Source organism: Carex rostrata, chromosome 31 (assembly GCF_964058835.1).
Source record: "Carex rostrata chromosome 31, lpCarRost1.2, whole genome shotgun sequence".
In the NCBI taxonomy this organism is placed as follows: domain Eukaryota; kingdom Viridiplantae; phylum Streptophyta; class Magnoliopsida; order Poales; family Cyperaceae; genus Carex; species Carex rostrata.
In genome coordinates, this window is record NC_135948.1 from 3,292,702 (window position 1) to 3,314,741 (window position 22,040).

The 22,040-nt window shown below is 33.5% G+C and overlaps 3 protein-coding genes across 5 annotated transcripts; all 3 read left to right on the forward strand.

Annotated features, from left to right (window-relative positions):
* The first annotated feature begins 8,111 nt into the window (after positions 1-8,111).
* LOC144547424 (glutathione transferase GST 23-like) lies at positions 8,112-9,320 on the forward strand. The gene is made up of 2 exons (XM_078296077.1): positions 8,112-8,518; positions 8,675-9,320. Exons 1-2 carry the CDS (start codon positions 8,201-8,203, stop codon positions 9,038-9,040), a joined length of 684 nt encoding a protein of 227 aa, XP_078152203.1. The 5' UTR covers positions 8,112-8,200; the 3' UTR covers positions 9,041-9,320.
* A 3,407-nt stretch (positions 9,321-12,727) lies between these two features.
* On the forward strand, positions 12,728-15,341 carry LOC144547568 (oxidoreductase). The gene is made up of 7 exons (XM_078296239.1): positions 12,728-12,927; positions 13,410-13,470; positions 13,570-13,608; positions 13,894-14,006; positions 14,596-14,818; positions 14,913-14,959; positions 15,064-15,341. Exons 1-7 carry the CDS (start codon positions 12,805-12,807, stop codon positions 15,229-15,231), a joined length of 774 nt encoding a protein of 257 aa, XP_078152365.1. The 5' UTR covers positions 12,728-12,804; the 3' UTR covers positions 15,232-15,341.
* A 2,423-nt stretch (positions 15,342-17,764) lies between these two features.
* LOC144547606 (NADH:ubiquinone oxidoreductase intermediate-associated protein 30) lies at positions 17,765-20,417 on the forward strand. Of its 3 annotated transcripts, none has more exons than XM_078296298.1 (7): positions 17,765-18,063; positions 18,231-18,344; positions 18,431-18,487; positions 18,893-18,984; positions 19,454-19,534; positions 19,615-19,713; positions 19,920-20,076. In XM_078296298.1, the coding sequence occupies exons 1-7, from the start codon at positions 18,012-18,014 to the stop codon at positions 19,926-19,928; spliced, it is 504 nt and encodes a 167-aa protein (XP_078152424.1). In that variant the 5' UTR covers positions 17,765-18,011; the 3' UTR covers positions 19,929-20,076. The 3 variants fall into 3 exon arrangements, with proteins under 3 accessions (XP_078152424.1, XP_078152423.1, XP_078152422.1); XM_078296296.1 differs by lacking the exon at positions 19,920-20,076 and adding an exon at positions 20,093-20,417 and having other exon boundaries at positions 17,771-18,063; XM_078296297.1 differs by lacking the exons at positions 19,615-19,713; positions 19,920-20,076 and adding an exon at positions 20,093-20,417 and having other exon boundaries at positions 17,766-18,063.
* Positions 20,418-22,040: the final 1,623 nt, after the last annotated feature.

Here is a 22,040-nt window from a genome sequence, read left to right on the forward strand (position 1 = left end):
TTCCGAATTATTCATGAATTTTTCCCTAATTTTTTCAAAAAACAATTGTTTTTTTTGTTTTTTTTGCTCCCTTGTGGGACTGAGATTTCTGATCCAAATAATTCTGAATTATTCCCCGAATTATACCTGAATTATTCCCGAATCACGAATTTTTGATCTCACTAAACCGAACCCGAATAATTCATTTGTCACTATGCTCGGTGAAAGACTTAGGAGGAGGGTTAAATTTTCTCATTTTTGTACCCGGTCATGTCTCGTATTTTTATTTTTATTTTAAAATCCAAACAATATGTACAAATATCTCAATATGATCTCTATATTAAATACATTTGGTGATCAAATTTTATATTTTTTGAAATATTTTTACTAAAATAAGAGAAGAGTTAACGGTTACCAATTTTTGTCCCCCATTCCGATCTCTATTTTTAAAAGTCTAAGATTTTAAAGAAAAAAAAAAGTCGGTTATCTCCAATTCCGATCCCGCTCTTATAAAAAAAAAGAGTCGGTTCTCTTTCTTCTCACCACTCCGATCCCAATCTCTTCCACTACGGCCACCACCTCGCCAGTCTTCTCTTCTCAGATTCTATTACAGCTGCCTCTTTGTGTGCTCAGGATTTACAAGATAAAATCAGAATTGTTTATGAATATTGAGAGGGAGAAAGAGAGGGAGAGAGAGAAGATGAAGAAAAATAATATTATTAAGATATATGTTTTAGTGTACTATTAAGATTTTCTGAAAACAATATGAAAACTTGTTAAAATCAAAATTAAGACATGAGAAATTCACTGTTAAGTCTTTCTAAAAATTCTATTAAGACTTGCTAAAAACAATATTAAAACTAGTAAGAAGCACTATTAAGACTTACAATATGAGATATAAAGTCTTGGAAAAAGAAAAAAAAAACTTCATAAATATAACCCAAAATTACTTCATCATAGATCTTATTTTAGATTCGCAAAATTTGTCACACATCGTCGAAAAAATGGACAATAATTATTGGAGGGAAAAACTTAGCGTTGATATTTTTTAATCCAATCGGCACTGATTTTCTTAAATACGGTGTATCAAAAGTTATCTAATTGTCAAAGTTTTTTACTGTTAGAGTTGGAGGACTGTTAGGAGATTGTAGTCGAGAGACTGTTATCATGTCCCTCTTATTAAATATGTAATTAGAGATCAAATTTCATTTTTATAAATTGTTTACTATATTTTAGATATCTAGGTAGACAAAAATTTTTTTTGAATGGTTCAAATTTTTTTGAAAAATAATAATTTTGTAACTATTTAAACAAATAGTAATTTTCTTTAAATTTGCATTTATCTATATATTGAAAAGATCATAATTAAACGGTTCGGATCGACTATTTTATCTTTAAAAACATAAATATACATGAGCCATTTAAATCTTGTTAAAATTTAATTGGTCGCACATTCTAATTGCTTAATCTTGAGTAAAATAATTTCATGATTATGCTTTTCATGTAGTAATAAATTACAGTAAATACAGAGTCTGTATTGACTCAAAAGAGCATCTTTTGAATTAATATATCTCAGCCGTTTAAATTCTAACGGAACCAATTCAATCCTTCATCTATAACCAAGGTTCTAAATAGCGATTATAGCGGCATAGCGGGGAGACAAAAAAAAAGTTATTGCGAATAACGTAGCTATAGAGGAAGCTATCATACATAGCGATTTTTCATTTTCAGATTTTATATTATATATTTCTACTAATTATCAACATAATCAATATTAGAGAATTAATGTAACAACTAAATGACAACTAATTTAAGTCTATACTTTGAGTTAGGCTGGGGTGCTATGGATAGCATAGTGGCCTCTATGCTACGGCTCAATATTCGAGTTTTCAAAATCCAAACGGTCGATCCGAACCGTTCATCTTATTCTCCATATTAATATCTGCTTGGAGACCAAATTTTATAATTTTCTGAATTTTTTTACTATTTATTAAGCCACTTTGAAAATCGCTAATCCAACGGTTTTACTGTTTTGTGCAGCTACCGTTGGATCAACAATTTTGTAAAATACTTAATAAATAGTAAAAAAATTCAGAAAAATGTAAAATTTGGTCTCCAAGCAGATATTAATATGGAGAATAAGATGAACGGTTCGGATCGACTGTTTGGATTTTGAAAACTCGAATATTGAGCCGTAGCATAGAGGCCACTATGCTATCCATAGCACCCCAGCCTAACTCCTATACTTTTTATCAATTATGCAAATAAGAAGGAAAAAAAAAGATCTAAAAAGTAACGTTATTTAATAGTTTATACTTCATAATATTACATATTATAATAGACACAGAGCAATTAATTTTATAAGGTAAATGAAGTCAATATACATATTTAAATATTTTATATATTATAATAATAATCAAAATTAGCTTTCAATTGAAACGAACGATAATAATTTTGAAGAGCAATAAAAATGAAGAATTAATATTTGAATATTTCTCGATATAGAATGATAGAATAAACCACAAATAAAAATAGAAGCATATAGTTTAGTTTAGTATACTTATCGTAGAAGACCATGTAGCATTAAAAATAAGAATAGAAGTATAAAAGCTCATATAAATTGCAAAAAAAAAAAGAATCCATGTAGCATAGCGGTAGCTATATATAGCGGGTCTCATATAGCGGTAATAGCGGTCGTAGCTGAGTTAGCGTACTTTTATCTCATAGCTTAGCGTTTATGGTCAGAAAAAGCTATAGCATAGCTATAATGTCGCTATAGTTAGCTATTTAGAACACTGCTTATAACGCATAAGCCTTTCAATATTAATACGAATCTAACTTACACATATATTAAAGTAGATCAAACGATTTAGATACATTAACTCAAAAAATTCTGTTTTGAGTTTTAATGCAGAGGATACGAATTCGCTAATACGGACATGCAACTTGATGGGCATGCAATGGCATCCAATGTGCCCATTTTACTATATATACAACAATTATATATTTTTTTTATTGTTGCGTTTGTCAGGGTCCTTTTCTGACTCGTTTCTCTACGAGAGTTTTATCGACCGCCACAGGAGATCCCACTCCAAGCTAGGATGTCGTTATCACTCGAAAGTAAGTGGGGAAGTGCGAATCTAAAATGATACGAGCAGGAATGCAGGATACAATGTTTCCGTCCTTGTCACCTAAACTTTAAATTTTTATGGGCTGGCTAAAAAGGTATTGAATTTGTTTTTTTTCTTTTTTAAAAAAGAAGAAGGTATAGCCAGTCAGCAACGAGTTAAACGAGTTCAAATATTATTTTTCCACAAATGTGAACCTAAACACATGTATTCAGTATTAAGGAATCTTCATCTCTAAAATCACATCAGCAATTTTAACAATCTTTCAACTAATTTCAAATATATTTATAGGGAGAGAGAGAGAGAGAGAGAGTTTAGGATTGGTGACTTGGTGTAAGCGCTAGTTGTGTGTAACTCGAGATGTGTGTAATTCTATATACGTTCAGGAGTAGATCTAAAACCACTTAAAAGGTGGTTAAATCGCCTCTATAATTTTAAAAATTTAGTTATATATACTAAAATTTAATTGAATTTCATTTTTTTGAAATATTTTATATAGTCCACCCCCTTGATAAATTACCATATGTCTACTTGTAGTTTATTGGTAAGAGCTTATGTTATGATTGTGAAGAGTTTGAGTTTAATTCTCACTAGCTACAATTTGTACATTTTAATTTTTAGCCCCTCCTATCGATATTTTATAGTTCTGCCTCTATATACGTTGTACTTGTTATTTTCTTTTAATACAAAGTTTAGCAACCTCTGGGCCTCTAGCCTTTGCCAACATTTTCAAGAGAGAGAGAGAGATTTGCTAATGTCAAAGTGGTATGATCAAGACATTGGTGCTACCTAATTAGTTTTGTGATTTTTAAAGTTTAAAAAGTTGATCTGAAGTGTTCAACGTATACTCCATATTAAAATGTGTTTGGAGACCAAATTTTATATTATTTTTTGACATTTTTTTAATATTTTTTATGACTTTTAAAAATCATTGTCTTAATAATAGAAAGAATAAAAAAAATCTAAAAAACATTGATATAAATTTGAAAAAAAAAATCTGTTTTATATATACACATATATCCTTAAAATGCCTATTAGACAAATCTTGATTAATAGTCTGCGCACTATTACATACACACGACATAAATCATTAAAATGCCTATTAGAACAAATCTTAATTAATAGTATGCACTATTACACACATGAAAAAATCTTTAAAATGGCTGTTAGAACAAATCTTAATTACTATAGTATGCAGTACACACGACATATATCTTCAAAATGTTGCCATCATAATAGTCCATTTATGGCGGCCTTACTAGGAGACGCATTTCATGGATAATGCTATATATGGATTAAGATATGCTGCTCCAACTTCCGAAATTTTTTTTTTTTGTTAGCATCCGGAAAATGGATAATTAAACAGTTACCACTCAAATTCTAGTAATTCAAATCATACCACCTCTATACTCTCTGGGAGCGTGCATAATTCTGACTGGTGCGCATACTGAAGAAGCACACCAATTTTGTGTGCGCATTGAAGAGATGCACCGGCCGATGCGTGTACTAGAAAAGCACACCAAAAGTTTTGGCCTACAAAACCATCTCACGCACTAAAATAGGGAAATAAATCTGCTGTGATTCTAAAGGGATCGCAGGACCCTGTTATTCCAAATTCATCCATTTATCTGTCTGGAGATTCGTACTTAAAAAATAAGTGTTGTTGCGATTTGTGCATTCCAAAAAATTAAAGGCTGGATTTGGAATCACAGGGTCCTGCAATCCCTTTAGAATCACAGCAGATTTATTTCCCTAAAATAGGTGCTCACCGGGGTCCAGTGTGCATTAGACTCTAGTAAAAGATAATTTTTTTAATTAATTTTATTGTTTTTTAATTAGTTATTTGGGTATAGGTGACTAAAATAAATCAGAATTTTATTAAATTGTAGCTGAATAGTTCAAATGGTTTATAAAAATTACCATATAAAAATAAATTATATTTATTTTCTCTTTAAAACAAAATTGATCTGAATTTTACTATTTTTAATATACCGAAGGTGTCCAAAATTTAGAATATTTTTAATTTACCATATTTGTAGTATTTTATACCAAATTTGATCAGAAATACACCAAATTGGGCCTGTATTGTTTGAAATTTCGTAAGATTGTAATATTTTTTTTTACCGAAGGTCCAAAATTTAGAATATTTTTAATTTAACGTATTTGTTTTATTTTAGACCAAAATTGATCATAAATGCGATAAAAACGGGCTTGTAATATCTGAAATTGTACATTTTTTTTATCAATGGTGTTCAAAATTTACAATATTTTTTTAGTATGGCGTCAACAAGCGGTATCAAAGAAATCATTGAAGATTACTAAGCATGGGATTTTAATTTGGAGCTGGCCTCTACCGTCTTTTCGCACATGACGAAGGAGAGTATTAGTCACGTGTGCTGGTTCCCATACAAGAACCAAAGATCACAAATTTATATATAAGTTTACATTTGATAACTCCCTGCAATTAATTTAAATTTTCATTTGAATAAGTAGGTAAGTTATATTTTTGTTTATTTTGAAATTTAATGTAGACTCATACTCTCACAGCGACACGGAATAACTACATCAATATCAAGTACGACGAGCGATATGCACCAGTGTTACATAGGATGGGTATGTGGCATGTGTCCCACCCCAACGTACCCATTACTAGAGATGTTGTGACGGGGGTGGGGTATGACAACTTCACGCAGCTCATTAGCGACCTGTTAAGCCCGGGGTTGATGAAGTGGAGAAAGACCTCGAGGTGTGATCAAGCCACATTTATGAGTAAATTACGTAGGGTTTTGACTTAGATTTTGTCTTGTTTTCTCACCTTTATGTTTAATTATTTAATGAAACAGGTTACTATTGTCTAAGTTTATGTTTTAATGTGACCATGTTTTGGGGCTATTTTACATTATATGGAGCAAGAATCAGGTCGATCGAAAAAGCATAGCATTGGTTTTAGGGCTATGTTACGGGTCGTATGAACCCATACAGACCCAAGCCCAATATGGACTAGGAGATAGCCAAATCCAACAGCGACACTATATAGGTATAGTCCATATGAACCTATACAGATTGTAACCAAAGACACTCTTTAGTGAATAACTGCTCCAACTGTATCCATATCAGATTGCTTGGACTCTACTCATCTTCAGGCGCCCCCTTACTGCTATATATACCCTCTGGATTGAAGAGAAACATATCTTAGATCATTTTTGTGTTTTTATTTCATAGATTAGTTGAGAGGAGTGTATAGAGATCTAGGTGGGGTACTTCATTTATGGTTGTATCCCTCATCTATTCTCTTGTAATCATATTGTTTTGTGGCTAAGCATACTTCTTAAGCCTAGGCAGTAAACCTTGTTACTCATGATGCTTTCATATATATTTTGTTTGATCATTGTTTAGTCTTTTGTTATTCGATTGCGTTTGCGCTTTATGTTCGATCTTTCTTGATTTTGCTTGTTAGTCTAGACCGCCATTGTGATGGCTACACATGGAAGTTAGTTGATGTCTCGTTATTTAATCTATAAAACTGACTAAATTTTATACCAAAACCTGTGTTTTAAACCACCAAATCGTGTCTTTTACATTGAAGATCTATAGAATGTGGTACTGCTGTGCTTTTATTTTCATTTTGCAGAAAACAAGTGAAATCAGGGAAGTTGTTGAATTCTGAAGCTCTCAACGCGCCCCGGGGCGTCACAACCAAAGCGGGCCGCATCAAACCCTGATGCGACCACAGACGCGAGCGCTCAATTACCGCTTGAGAGACACAGGAACGCGGGCCGCTTCACATCCGACGCGGGTTGCGACAGCCTTTTCCGAAAACAAAACAGATTTGGAAATATAGGAAAATTGAAGGAAAATCGGTCAAAAAGGTTATAAAACGAGATTTCCTGCTACATAGGGGGGCATTCTGCATTATTGAGAGCAAGAGAGCAATTCCTAGGGTTTGGACTGGACGACTTGCTTGGAGACGAAGTTGAGAAGCGAAAGATGAAAGACGAAAGTTCTTCACGGATCTTCTTTATTCTTCGGATTTTGTCATGGCTATTTCTTTTATCACTTGTTTTATTTGGTTTTTGATCATGTCTGAGTAGTTTATTTAGTTTATAAGGTTATGATGTAGTCGGATACTCTGTTTTATTATGCATGTTGTTTGAATATGTGTTGAATATTTGTGTTTATTTGTTTGGGTACTATTTTAATTGCTTATTTGAAATTGTTTAAATGATTCTTGTTGTCTACTGTTAGATGTTTATAGTATCTTTTCTTGTATTTTGGCCTTGATGTTTCTTTCAACTAAACTAAGTATTTGAGGTAGGATTTCGAGCCGTGAGGCGAGATCAAATAGTAACTGAGAGGTGAACTTTTTCACTATTCGAGAGATGGTGGATGCCTTTAGTAAACCTGACAAATAACTTAGGTTGAATACCAATAAACGAGAGTTTAGGGTTGGGAACCTAAGAAGGTGAAATTGCATTTTCCTAGCCAATTGTACTACCTCCCCTTTCTCATTTATCGCCTCTCTTAAGAGGAAAAGATCTACTACAAGAATGAGATAGTATCCGCGAGGGTATTCGTGAGAGTATCGTTATGGATACTTCTGTTGGTAATACCGACACACTCAGTAAAAGCACTTTTATGTCGATGTAACTTTACAGTACTTTTTACTCTTGCGAATATTGTCTCATTCTTGTAGTATATTGAGATAGGAATAAAATAAACGAGACAAAATTAAAAAGTTAGTCGGTTTAATTGTATTATTAATTAGAGGCAACTTCAACCAAAGGATCTAAAACCATTTGACACCCAATCAAATCAAACAAGAAAACAATTTTTATCATTAGTTTGAGCGTTATTTTCATTAATTAATTACCTCTCATTTGTAACTTCCTTTTTCCGATATAAATGCGTGTAATAAATAAGAATCTGAAACGATGCACTCCATCTACTTCAAAAAAAAAACACACACACTCCATTGATTCCCTTTCCAAATCCCCTATATATACATCCCAATACCAACCCCCTTGAAGCTTAACACACACAAAAAAACACTTGCACCTCTCATTTCATAAAGACTCCGAAATAACATAGAATAAATGGTGGCTAGTTATGAGGTGAGACTGTTTGGCATGTGGGCTAGCCCGGCAGTTCGAAGAGTCGAATGGGCTCTCCAATTGAAGGGAATTGAGTATGAATATATAGAAGAAGATCTCTCTAATAAAAGTTCCTCTCTACTTGAGTACAATCCTATCAATAAACAAGTACCGGTTTTGGTACATGACGGCAAACCCATTGTTGAGTCGCTTGTCATTTTGGAGTATATCGATGAGACATGGAAGGATAAGCCGATATTGCCCGTGGATCCGCATGAGCGCGCCAAGGCAAGATTTTGGGCCACTTTTGTTGATGTCAAGGTGAAAAATTTATTTATTTTGTATAATACAGAAATAATATTGCTTCTTAAGTAGTGAATAGATGATAGTAATGGTTGTTATCTAGCTAGTAGTTGTTATTTTTTTTTTTTTTCATAATGAATTCGATGTTTCTATTTGTTATTTATTTTTATTTAGTGTCGTGAAGAGGCAAGGAAGGCCTTTCACATGGAAGGAGAAGAAAAAGAGAACTCGATAGAGAATCTACAAGTGCAACTCAAAGCTCTAGACGAAGAACTTGAAGGAAAAAAGTTTTTCTCCGGTGATCATATCGGATACACTGACTTAGTCGTCGGATGGATGGCATTTTGGCTTGGGGTGGCAGAGGAGGCAGCAGGCTTCAAAGCAAATCATGAAGCTAAGTTCCCACATTTTGCTCGGTGGATCAAAGATTTTCTACAGGAACCGGTGATAAAAGAGAATCTGCCACCCCGTGAAAAGACGGTTGAATTCTTTTGTGCATTCAGACAACTTGGCGGCTGTGGCAAGATGAACCAGAAGTGATATTGACATCATAATTTGCTTTAGAGAAAAAGTTAACTGAGGTCTGAGGTCTATTTAAAAAGGCAATAATACACTTTTAGGAAGAATCTATCAAAATATTAAAATCATGGGATTCTGGGTATCTTCTCTAGGAGAGTAATCGTTTTCATACCAGAAACATGCTTTGGCGTGTGCTTGCGGTGAATGAATGTTAATGTGTGCTTGCGGTGAATGAATGTTTATGTGGTGAATGAATGTAATAAATGTGTATTTAATAAAAAACATTGTTTCCCATGTAAAATTTAATGTTTCAAAAAATCTCCCCTCTCATGTATTATTGATATTCCCAATTCCCATGTAGGAGTGTCAATGACACTCTTTTACTTGTTTACCAATCCGTACTGTATTTAATTAGACGGATATGACTAAGGTTATTTTTTATTTAACTTATAACTTATCTCGAGTATGTGTAAGATTTTTTTTAAAATATAACAGATAAAGGTATGACTAAAGACCTATTTCTTACGCATTATTTTATATGATATGATATAGTTTTATTTATGACTTATATATATCTAGAGGAGGAATCAAGTTACAACATTTTTTGAGTTACAACAAGTTACAACAAGTATTTTTTACATTTTGAAAGTTCAAATCGTTGATCCAAACCGTTAGATGTGATCTATACAATAAAATGTGCTTGGAGACCAAATTTTACATTTTTTGAAATTTTTTTACTATTTATTAAGATGGGTACAAAAACTAGTCAAATTTAGACCATTGAATTTTATACCCATCTTAATAAATAGTAAAAAAATTTCAAAAAAATATAAAATTTGGTCTCCAAGCACATTTTATTGTAGAGATAACATCTAACGGTTTGGATCGACGATTTGAACTTTCAAAATGTAGAAAATGCTTGTTGTAACTTGTTGTAACTCAAAAATTGTTGTAACTTGATCTCTCCTCATATATCTATTAGTCGATGACATTCTTTAATCCGTTTATTCGACCCGTACGTAGTGTATTTGATAAGACAAGTATGAATAATTTTTTATTTTTGTGTAGTTTAACAAATACATATAAGATAAGAATAAGCGTATGAAAACACTTTTAGACGACCTGTTGACACCTCGATCTAGGCAATATGGCCTATTTTTTTAATTAGTAAAAAAAACTTTCTTCTTGTTTCCTCCGCTAATTTTTTTGGACATATCGTAAGTGATTTTGAGAATCAATTAAGTTTGTCGTTTCATTCGTCCTCTCTCTTCTCATTCCACCAATTATTCTTCATTCGAACTAGAATAATGGGGAAATAAATCTGCTACGATTCTAAGGAATTGTAGGAACTTGCTTTTCCAAATTCAACCACTCATTTATTTAGAGATTCGTGCATTTTAAAATATTGATAGTTAGATTTGAAAAAGAAGGGTCCTACAATTCTTATTGGAATCGTAACAGATTTATTTCCGAATAATGGATCCAAACAACTTCACATAACTATTCATGTTCCGCATCATATCACTAATTCAAGTTGTTTCTTAGGGGTGGATAAGCCTTTCGTACTCACTCTGTGCACTCCGTCTCACTCAATTCTAGTAGTACTTTAATTTAATGGATCTGGTTACCATTTCGTCTTGCTACTCTCTCGTCTCGATTTATCGGGATTGGATAGAGATGCCGTGCATTCGGTCCATCTCGCCTGCAGTTCTACTATCTATATAAATAAATAAGATACGTGTTTATGGTTAATGATAGTGATGTTGTTGGCAGTAATGTGGTCTTCTTCCTTCTCTTCATCTCTCTTTCTTATTTTTCTCTTCTTTCTCTTCGTTCTTCTCTGTTTCGACCTTTCTCTGTTCTCGCTGTATTCTTGTCTGAATAAATCAGACACGAACTTCATCTGAGCACGAATGCTTTTCTGGATCTCCCTGCCTCGTTTTGATTACAGCAACACTATTTTATGCTAATGACAATAAATTATGCATGCTCACAATTTACCAATCTGAGCACTAGTACAAAAAGTCTTGCATGCTCAATATATATCTACCAATTTGAGCATAGAAACCCCTGGTTCTCTGCTTTTATTTTCTGATTTTTGTCTACTTTTGTAAAGAGATTCAGTTGTAATACTTTATATACTGGTACAAATATTGTATGTACTAGTACAGTACGAAACTATGTATAACTGATTTATCCTGATTAATAAAAATACATATAAGCTTTAAACCAGAAAAAAAAAAAAAAATGGCCTATTTTTTACACACCGGAGATGTTTCTGTAAGCGGAGTGCCTATATTTGTTCCTATGATGTGAAAAGTACATATTGTTAACTACTCATAATTAATTAAACAGATCCTTCTATTCTCATTTGGTGCTAATCCGTCGAGAAAGAATTTAATGCAGTGTTATTTGGTCCCAGACTCCCAGTCGTAAATCGTAATTAGTTGTAAGATATAATGTCTCAAAGTTTGAAATGACAGACATTAATTCAGATTGATGTTAGATACACATCGTGTAGGTTATTAATTAATTCTTACATCCATTGATTAGAGGTGGTATTAGATCGGGTCAGCTCCAAATACTATTATATTTGGATCCGTATCCTAAAAGTATTCGGGTCCGAATTTCAATTCATATACTTATTTGTTTTAAATCGGATCAGATTCGGATCCGGATACCTATCTACCTATAGATATTTCGGGTCCAGTCTTTCGGTTCCGGGTAGATAGATACTCATAACTTGTTTGTAGATTATCGGATCCGGTTCGAACACGGGGCGATTCCGGATCCGGAGCGGGTATATGTCACAAAAAAATCAGGAGGATGGAGAGAAAATAACTTTTGAAAATAAAACTATTGAAGAAAATATATAATTTTTAAAAAGTAAAATATTAGAAATGATGATTTGCTTTTCTATGGTTTAAAAAATCTATAAATAAAATACTAATAATTTATAGAAATGACATATCAATGAGAGCAATAAATTTTCATTATTATGCAGAGGATATTAAAGCAAATATTGAAGGATGTATTCATAGTAATAAATTTTATTTAAAAAATTAATGCGACTGTTACGGAAGGAATAAATTTGGCATCCATCTATGTGTATAAACATAGCGAATATGTGACTGCAATCTATTTTCTCACATTAAAAAAAAGTACTGGGATCACCACGACTTGTGCAAAAATTAATATGCAAAGTTGTATTTTTATATATTAATAGTTATTAATATATATTTTATTGGGTATTTACACGGGTATCGGGTCAGGTTCGGTTATGAGTCGGATAATTAAATGAAATCCATATCCTACCCATTACAGTATCGGTTTCGGTTCGGATCCGAGTCAGATATTAAATTATTAATTTTGTAACCGTACTCAAAATTTAATCAGTTATATTTTTTAAATCATACCATATCGAAATTAATCAAATCCAAATCAGATTCGATTCAATTCTGAGTCGGATTCGGATAATCGGATAAAAGTAGCACCTCTACCATTGATAACACCAAGTTAAAGACATTATCGTTGAAAAAGTGACGACTAAACTTATCCAAGGGCAGAAAAAGATATATCCCAAAGGCCCAAACTGAAATATTAATTGGGTTCTGATTGGGCCATAACTTTAATTATTTTTAAGAATCGATAACACTAACAATAGCAATAAAAGTGTAATTTTTTTATAAAACCCAAACGAGGCCTGTAATAGCCCAGTCAACAGTCTTGCGTCGCCTCTAGTTTTCTCTCGTGGGAAATCTGAAACCAATAGTTGAAGCGCAAAAATGGAAGAGCCGCAGGAGGAAAAACAACTTGATCTCGACGAGTTCGTAGTGGGATCTCTACCAACTGTTATTTACATCCCCAATTTCATCTCAGATTCTGAGCAAGCAGAGCTGCTTCACCATGTAAGTACCTCCTCATTTCTTCCTTTCTTTTTTGCATTAAAAATAAAATAAAGAACTTTGTGTTTGTTTTTGCGTTCCGAACCCCATAATCTTTGTAATCAGCAATAATTTTTATTCTGTTATTTGAGATAAATTGACAATCAAAACTAAAATAATCACAAGTAAATATCTTTTATCTAGTAAATCACTGGAGTGTGACTGTTCTACTTGGTTCTGATTTATTAACGGTGAGAGAAATAATCCATTAAATTAAGGGAAAAATCATCAATATTTAACAGATGATACCATATTTAACATTATTATCTAATAATTGTTTGTTAAATGTCTCAAATATATGGGTGCTAGATGGCAACGTGAGAATATTCAATGTCATCTGTGAATAACAGAAACTACTGTGGGCTTTTTTGCAATAATATAATCCTGCTAGTTTTCCTTTGAAATTATATAATTTGCTTCTGATTATATAAAATGCTGAACTACAGATAAATCAAGTTCCAGCTTTGAGATGGAAATCATTGAAGAACAGGAGGTTACAAAATTGGGGTATATTCCTAGTCTTTCTTTTTGTCATGTCCCTCTTAATTTATGTAATTTGGCAAATTTTAAATACATTGATTCATCTTATTCTGCTTGTCTTTCTAGGTGGTGTTGTCCATGAAAAGGGGCTCCTTCCCCAGGAATGTGAGTATATTGAGCATGATCTGATTCTAGTTTCCTGATTCTTCTTTGTGCAATATCATGTTGTTATGTCATATAATGTATATTTTGAGAAACATCTGTATATCTTCAAAAACAAAAGAAAATACAAAGTACTTTCTCCTATTATCTAATTAACTAGGAATTATATAAGGGATAAATCAACTCGTGTCCAAAACAGAAAGACATGATATCAACTTCCTCTATTGTTGAGTAATGTTTCTGTACTTTATTCTTAATTTTGCATATTTAAAAACTATAATTTTGCAGTGCCACCTTGGCTGAAAAAGATCACTTGCAGAATCTGTCAGCAGACGGGCTTGTTTCCTTCAGCAATCAACCATGTACTGATCAATGAATATCTTCCTCATCAAGGGATCATGGTTAGTGTCTAAAATAAATCTTACATTTTTCTTTTTGTGAAAAAGAAGTTTATGCCACTTTGCTGTTTTATTTTTTTTTTTAGGTTAAAATTTTCATTTGGGTCCTTCAAATTTCAACATTACCATTTTGGACCTATCGTACTGTTTTAATAAAAAAAGAATTTACAAATTTACTACTTAGTGCAATTACAGAATGGATTTTTAGTTTTTACTGAACAATATACCCTCCAAAACTTACAAATTTGAATCCCAGTCATCTTGAATTTCTGACCTCTTCTAAACAAAATGTGGTCAGTATTGACCAAAACTGTAACTTTTGAATAGTTGGAGACCAAAATGGTAATGGGTGATTCTTTTGCTTGAGAAAGAGATGGAGGTCTATGCCTTCCAGATCCATACCCCTTTTATTACAACAAGGGATTCCTTTCGAACCTATGATCTCCCACTTAGAGGGCATGTGCCTTTGCCACTAGATCAAATGCTAGTTCTTGGTAATGGGTGATTCTTTATGGGCAGTTGGGAAATTAACATCTTTTAATTTGACCTAATGCACAAATGTATATAATAATTAAATGTCACGTATTCTCAGCCCCACCAAGATGGTCCTGCCTATTTTCCAGTTGTTGCAATTATCTCCCTCATGTCACCAGTTGTGATCGAGTTCACCCCTCATCAGAGGTTGAGAGATCCGAATTTGGATGAGGTAATAATGAAAGAATCTGAGGTAAATGAGAAAAATGATGGCCAGAAGAACTGCTCTTTACTCTTGATGCCATGTAGCATGGTAATATTCAAAGACCAAGCCTATTCAGGTAAAACTTTTATGTTATCCATCTTCCATTATTCGAGTTTACTATAGCATTTCATCAAGCAATAATTTTTCTTAATTTTATTTTCTGAATTCAGATTATTTGCATGGTATACAAGACTCAGAATTGCACAGTTTAGACAAGGTTAGTACGACTAGCTTATGATACTTAATTGCTTTGAATATAGTTGATTTGTGCTCGTCTTATTTCTTTCACTTATCCTATTGGTTTTGGTTTGACTTTTTTAGGTTGTAAATATTGCCAAGTGTCCCGAGTTCAAGCAGACAAACTCTTCTCCAGAGGAACTTGAATTAAGTGGCATTGAACAAAATAATGTCTATAAGAGGACTAATACCAGAGTCTCATTAACTTGTCGCTTAGTACTGAAAGTACATAAAAATATTTTCAAGTTCTGAGTAGAAGTTCAGGAACCCAATGCATGTGTTGCATTACTTATTTCTCTTGAAAATTTTCTTTTTCTTGACATGGTTTGTACATATCACAAGCACAAGGACTCTATTTTAGGTCTGTTTGCTGGATAATTTGATCATGACCATATAAATACTTTCTGGATTTGATGAATATACTTTGAAATAATTTGCGGTGCTCAATTCCTACAGTTTAGTTGGGTCCTCAAAGGGTCATTGGTGAAGAAAGAAAATAGTGAATTTGTATGAAAATCTTGTTTGCTTGAGAAGTATTAGTGCTGAGAATCTCGTTTTGCTGTCCATGACTTGACGTGCTTCTGGTTTCCTGTTGTTTCATTGCCAACAACATTCTTATATTATGATTTTACTACGATTGATATGCTATGTCATTTACTATGAAAAGAAATAATTTGAAAGATCTATATCAGTACTGTGGTTTATTGATCATTATATCGCCACTAAACCACTAAATGCTTAACGTTAACTAATTAAGAACATGTTTAACTTTTTTTAATTTGAATAGTATTTTCAAAGATATTATCATATGAGTTGAATGTACCATAAAGATTAGACGTTTGCTAAAATTATGATTATTATTAGTACTATTATGACATTACAAATCGGCTTTTAATAAGAAGGTTGATATAGTATACGTAACATGCACAATTAGAAGTTCCATTGAAGAGTACCGACTCTGCTCCCTATCTGGTTAAATTCAAGGGAAAATTTGGGTGTGTATTTATCAGAACTATGTAAAATTAGAAACTTCCTCATACAAAATTGCAAGTAAAGACAATTACCTATAAGAAATCATCTGTTATCTTCCCATACATATTATTTCTTAAATACTTCAACACTAAAATTTTATTAAAAATATACTCGGACAAATTATGGCATTCTCTTCCCTTCCCCTGAATTCGTACAACACATTTCATTTACTACAAGCCTTTAACAAGGGCGAGCATGACTAACGCTCAGCACACGATCAAATATGGTGTGCCCTTTTTACACAGCTTCTGGTTACCGGTGAAGGGGAACGATAAGGAAAATAATGATGCTAAATAAGTCTGGATCGCTAATTTATCATTCCTATTCACTCTTCTCGGTGGCTACTGCAAGCATTTTTCTCTGTATTCATGATTTCATGTCCTATTTAAAGGGGATTTTTGTCCAAACATATTTTTAAATGAAAAATTTGATGTTAGATTATTTAAGGTGTTGTGAATGGGGAACTAATAACCATAAACACGAGATCTCCATTTCAAGTCTATACTGGAGGCAATCGGCACAAAAATGATTCTTAAATTTCAGAGAATATCAGATCCGTTACATTTGTTTTATTTACAGCTCAAATTGTAGTTTAACTTTTAGTACAACACACCATGTAATCCTGCCTATTTAATAGGCTGTAACTTCTTCTTCTTTAATATAATACAAAACCATTTACAAATGAATTCAAATACTAACATAGCATAAAAGGTTAGGAACGGATGAATTAGAATTTTGATGGGAAAATATTCTAATATCAGGTTTCTATGAACAACTTTCAACTTGCAAAGTTTTGATAGGTAAATGCTCAATTTTCCCTAATATTGCATGCAGATTAGTTAGATATTGTTAGCTTTTGTTGTTGGCAAAAATATACAATGACTGAAAATTTAAATGACAGCGCTTAACATACGTGAAAACGGAACTACATACAACAAATGAACCTACAATTTGAAGGAACTCTATAAATATATTAATGGTTCATAGAAATCAAGCTACAAATTTGACATTTGAAATATAAATAAGATATAATGTCATAATATTTCATCGCACAAAAAAATAATGATATGATAATAAACTCGAAACTTATATTAATTAGGTCTTACCAGATTGTTATCGCCCACCTTTTAAAAATATATATATAGAGAGAGAGACTAATGTGCATTTGAATGTATATGGGCCGAAATATATACGGTCTAAATTTGACTTTTTAAAATTCAAACGGTCGATCCGAACCGTTCATCTTGTTTTCCATATTAATATGTGCTTGGAGACCAAATTTTACATTTTTCTGAATTTTTTTACTATTTATTAAGTATTTTACAAAATTGTTGATCCAACGGTGGCTTAACAAAATATTAAAATCAGTAGCCACCGTTGGATCAATAATTTTGTAAAATACTTAATAAATAGTAAAAAAAAATTTAGAAAAATATAAAATTTGATCTCCAAACACATATTAATATGGAGAACAAAATGAACGGTTAGAATCAACCGTTTGAATTTTAAAAAATCAAATTTAAACTGTATATATTTCGACTCATTTATATTCGAATGCACATTAGTCACTCTCCGTCTATGTGATCTCTGTATGATCCAACTATTTCCGAACGAATCAAATTTATATGGAAAAATCCTTCCGAACTATCGAACTTTCCAAGTAGGGAATGCGGAGTCGGGTCTTAATTTAAGCAGATCCGTGAAAAGATCTATCGGTAATCGCGAGTCATCGGTTCTTGTCGTCTCCAACACTTTCCCCGCCTCTTCCAAGTGCCAAGGCTCACCGCCCCCCTCGTCACTCGTCAGCGCCGCCTGTACCACAAACGAGAAGCTCATCACCTACCTCTGAAATCTTCTCTCTTTCCCGTGAACACCCTCTGCTTCTTCGTATTTCTTTCCCGGTCTCATCTTTAGCCCACAACTCGTTTTTGTCGCTTGCTTCAGTGCGCGCCGCATAACTCGCGGATTCAGTTCTTCTCTTTTTTGAGCTGTTTACATCAATGTCGAGGTTTCGATCTCTATGGCAAACATCGATCCAGGCAACGAAGCGAGGTATTGGTTCATTAGCTTAAGCTCACTATCATTAATTTCCTCGTTTTAGTAATGTTAGTAGGTTATTGAGTTCAATTTAATAGTTTATTGGCGAGGATCATGTACAGAATTTAAAGTGTTTTTATGCAAAGAATGTACCTGATTTTCCTTTTCATGTACATTTTCAGCTCTTAAGGGGACTTGGGAAGATCTGATGCCGCCAAGTGAAAAGGTCGTGTTTCATTTCAATTCCAAGGATGAAATAAGTAGGTGGCATCTATACGCTGATTCTGAGTTGGGAGGTACTTCTGTTTTTTTCAGTAAATTGAGATTTAAGTTCATCAAAGTAATGAAGGTCTCATCTGACATCTTTCTTCTTCTTTACCAGGTTTGTCGTCGGCTTCTTTAGAGATTCCGGATACTGATTCCGGTGCTCCGCTTACTGGTATCATGCTGTTTCTTTGTTTACTCGTAGCAGTTTCTATCAAGAAATAGTTTGATAAAAATCTAGGTCTTTTTGCTGTATGAACCCAATATTTTAGCATAATTTGGTTATTTTTTAATTTAAGATTGCATTTGGGGATCATTTGCAAAAAAAATGGACATAAGCAGTCTTAAGTTATAAATTTTAATATTGTCTGGTGTTATCTGATGATACACTAAATATATTTGTTTAAATCTGCCAAAACCCCATTCTGTGGAAAGCTATCAGAATGATCGTAGGTGATTCTTATCTGGTCTTAGGTTCTCATTAATACATGTAATTAAACTTTATGCTTGCCTGTTCATTTTACCAAAAGTTATACAATTTGCTCAACAATTGAGTTGTTCCTCTTAATGTTTGTTGAAGGGGTATTTTCCGGCAATCTCTCCTTGGATTTAGACGAATGTTCAACATGGAGAATGAAACGCAGTGGATTTTGTGGGATGAGGTCGAAAAGGGTATTTGCACTAATCTTGAGGATTTACACCAATACCAATTATGGCAGGCTTACTACAACTTTCATCAAGTTAGAAACATAGCCCAAATTAAGCCTTTGTGCACCATCAAGTCGCCTCAATTAGGCCTCAATTAAACCCAGTTTGCCCCGATTAATCATCAACCATGATATTTTTACCAATTGACAAAACAAATCAATTAATTGACATTTACCTGTCCAGTCATGACTCATGACAGATATGATGGGTTCAGTACCAGTTGTTTTGAATTTGGATGGGAGAATGAAATTAAAGCCCATTTATTGGAAAGCTCATTTTTCAACTAGTATTGATGCAGTTAGAACACTAGCTATACAAGTGGCTTCATGTGAACATTATATTAGCTCAAATTACTTGTTTCCCTCGTTTTATAGCACATTCATATTTCATACACATGAAAAGCCTATTGTGACGATAATATCACTTGTTGCAGTTTAATGGTTTTATCGATCTTGATTCATATGATACAATAGCTATGAGGCTTTGTGGCGATGGGAGATGCTACATATCTACTGTAAGTTCTATTGAATGAAGTATTGATAATTTCCATTAGGTTTTTGATAATCTTATGTCTTTTATTGATCATAAATTCAGATATATACAGAGAACTGGGTCAATTCACCTGGCCAACAGGAAGATAACTCATGGCAAGCTTTTGTATATGTACCAAAGGACACCTGGCACATTACTAAGGTATACCTTTAATTTTACTTATAAGATTTGCTCCATGGCATTTGTGTGTGCACCAGTGCAGGAGTATTTTTTTTTTCTGACCTTCTCTTTTTTGCCTTTTTGGCCATTTTTGGTGTAAATTACCCACTCGATCAATTAAGTGTACATAGTTCTATGTTGGCACCTTTGAGGAGCAGAATTTAATGGCAATGAATATGTAATGGCAGGGATGGTAACTGTCAAAATGTTAAATGTGAGGTAGCAAAATGGAAACATTGAAACTTTATGGGCTGAAGCTGGAATTGGAGTTTTATTTGGTGTTTAGTCATTGTTCATTGGTCAGCTTGTAAAATTCAATATCTTCATTTATTTTTTATTTTTTTTAATTTCCTTATGGCAGATCCCTCTAGATCGATATTTGCCTACATGGCGAGGAAATGTAATTAATGCAAATTTGGAGATGAACCCTTCACGTATAGTGGGGATGTCTCTATCAGTGAATGCTGAAGGTGGGGTCCCTGGTGCCAAGACCGGACCTGGTGACTTTCAACTGGAGATTGATTGGATCAAAGCTTTGAGGAGCTAGTTAATTTTGTTTTCAAAATTGTAGTTTTTTTTTTTCGTAAAAGGCTGGTCATAATGAGTATAAACTGTTTCCCCTTCAGCGTTCAAGCTTTCATTTCGATAGTCATGTAGAGGTGCTATGTTTTTATCGAAATTTTGATATCCATACCTACCCTTGATTTTGTTGGACAAGGGGAGTTTCTTTTTTTGTTTTTGTTTTTGTTTTTTTTTGTTTGAAAGCCCATAGGCAATTGCATTGATCCGATGATTTACAAAGTAGCTATTACATATTATTCTTTTGTTTAAATTGAAAAGCATTAAACCTATACATTGAGCTACTTGTACAATCATCTAATTTGTTATGTCTATAAATAACAATTCATTACTAATAACTAACCTAGATGCTATTTTTGCTCATAATCAATAATCTGATAATCTTCATGTCACGGGCTCAATTGCAATTGGGGGAAGAAGAGGGAGATAACGAAGGCAGGGACGAAATTGAAAAAGAAGAAGAGAAAAGGGTCAGAAAGGGCAAGGCTCTGGGCAGCGAAATAAAGGAAAGGGTCAATATGACAGGTGGGGTCATGAATCAAAAGGAGCAATTAGCCGTGGAAGTCAGTAAGCAAGAGAAGAGTGGGCTCTAGTTGTCAGAACTTGAGAAGACGATTAAGTGTCTGGAATGGAGAAGATAGGGGAAGAAAAGTTAGAAGTTTGTTTAAAATGTCAGCACAGTTAGATGGTGGTCTGGATGAGGTGTCAGCGCGCGATCCATTAGAGATTGGGTGAATAAAATTACAATCCGTTTAGTAGAATAGCATCACCTATATAAAGGCTGTTTGTTTGCTTTCTGGATTTAGGAAATTTGTTATCATTTTTATAGACTCATTTCCCTTTCTGGTGCTTGTCACCATTGTTGCTCTTCTAAGCTTCTTTTGCAATTAATACAAATTGTTTGATTTTGTTACAAATTGAGTCTCTATTCTTCAAATTAAGCTCAAGGGTGTTACACTTTACATGGAAAAGATAAAGAGGCATGTATCTGATTGGCTAGTCATGTCAAATGTTATGGGGGGGGGGGGGGGGGGGGGGGGGGGGGGGGGGTCTACTGTCTAAAGAGGCGTGTCTGACTCGGCATTTGGATGGATGAAGAATAGTCCTTTTGCAGTATTTCGAGCTGCTATTCTGTGTTTAGGTTAGTGGATACTAATTATTATACATTTGGATTGAGAGTGAGATTAGTGAGAATAGTGTGCTAATGCTGAATTCAGAACGGCTGTATGTTTGGATCGTCTAAGAATAGTGCTATTCTAAATCAGGGTCATCTAAATAATCTTACTTGCTATTTGGAACAGGCAGAATAGCGCGTTGTTTCACTATCTTAACAAAAAGTCGAAATAGCATCAAATGCCCTCTTCAGCCGAAAAAAAAAAAAATTTCATTCATTTTATAATCAGGTCACCTACTCTACCATTAGAAAGAGAGAAGAAACAAGGATGGTGGCGACGAGAAAAACTCAGATTTCTGTCGATATAGCTAACAATTGAGAGAAAGACTACCGGTTTCGACCTCTCCACCTCACGACGAACAAATAGACATCTCGAAACTCCACTAACTCCTCTCCTCTCTTTGGCCGCTCCTCCTCACTGACTCACTGTGTTCATCGCTGCTTTGGTTCTGATCGACTCTCGTCAATGACTAATTGAAGCAATTTCGGATAAGAAACTGAACTTTCTTAGTTCTTGTTTGTGATGTACAAATATCTGTATCAAATAAGTTTAGTA

What these genes read in the sequence shown, in the direction of transcription:
- LOC144547568 (XM_078296239.1), top strand. Translation starts at nt 12,805, where the DNA reads ATGGAAGAGCCGCAGGAGGAAAAACAACTTGATCTCGACGAGTTCGTA. An exon ending in GGGGCTCCTTCCCCAGGAAT is followed by an intron (nt 13,609 to 13,893) that starts GTGAGTATATTG and finishes ATAATTTTGCAG; the next exon opens with TGCCACCTTGGCTGAAAAAG. An exon ending in CAAAGACCAAGCCTATTCAG is followed by an intron (nt 14,819 to 14,912) that starts GTAAAACTTTTA and finishes TTCTGAATTCAG; the next exon opens with ATTATTTGCATGGTATACAA.
- LOC144547424 (XM_078296077.1), top strand. Translation starts at nt 8,201, where the DNA reads ATGGTGGCTAGTTATGAGGTGAGACTGTTTGGCATGTGGGCTAGCCCG. An exon ending in CCACTTTTGTTGATGTCAAG is followed by an intron (nt 8,519 to 8,674) that starts GTGAAAAATTTA and finishes ATTTTTATTTAG; the next exon opens with TGTCGTGAAGAGGCAAGGAA.
- LOC144547606 (XM_078296296.1), top strand. Translation starts at nt 18,012, where the DNA reads ATGTCGAGGTTTCGATCTCTATGGCAAACATCGATCCAGGCAACGAAG. An exon ending in GTGGGATGAGGTCGAAAAGG is followed by an intron (nt 18,985 to 19,453) that starts GTATTTGCACTA and finishes CACTTGTTGCAG; the next exon opens with TTTAATGGTTTTATCGATCT. An exon ending in ACACCTGGCACATTACTAAG is followed by an intron (nt 19,714 to 20,092) that starts GTATACCTTTAA and finishes TCCTTATGGCAG; the next exon opens with ATCCCTCTAGATCGATATTT.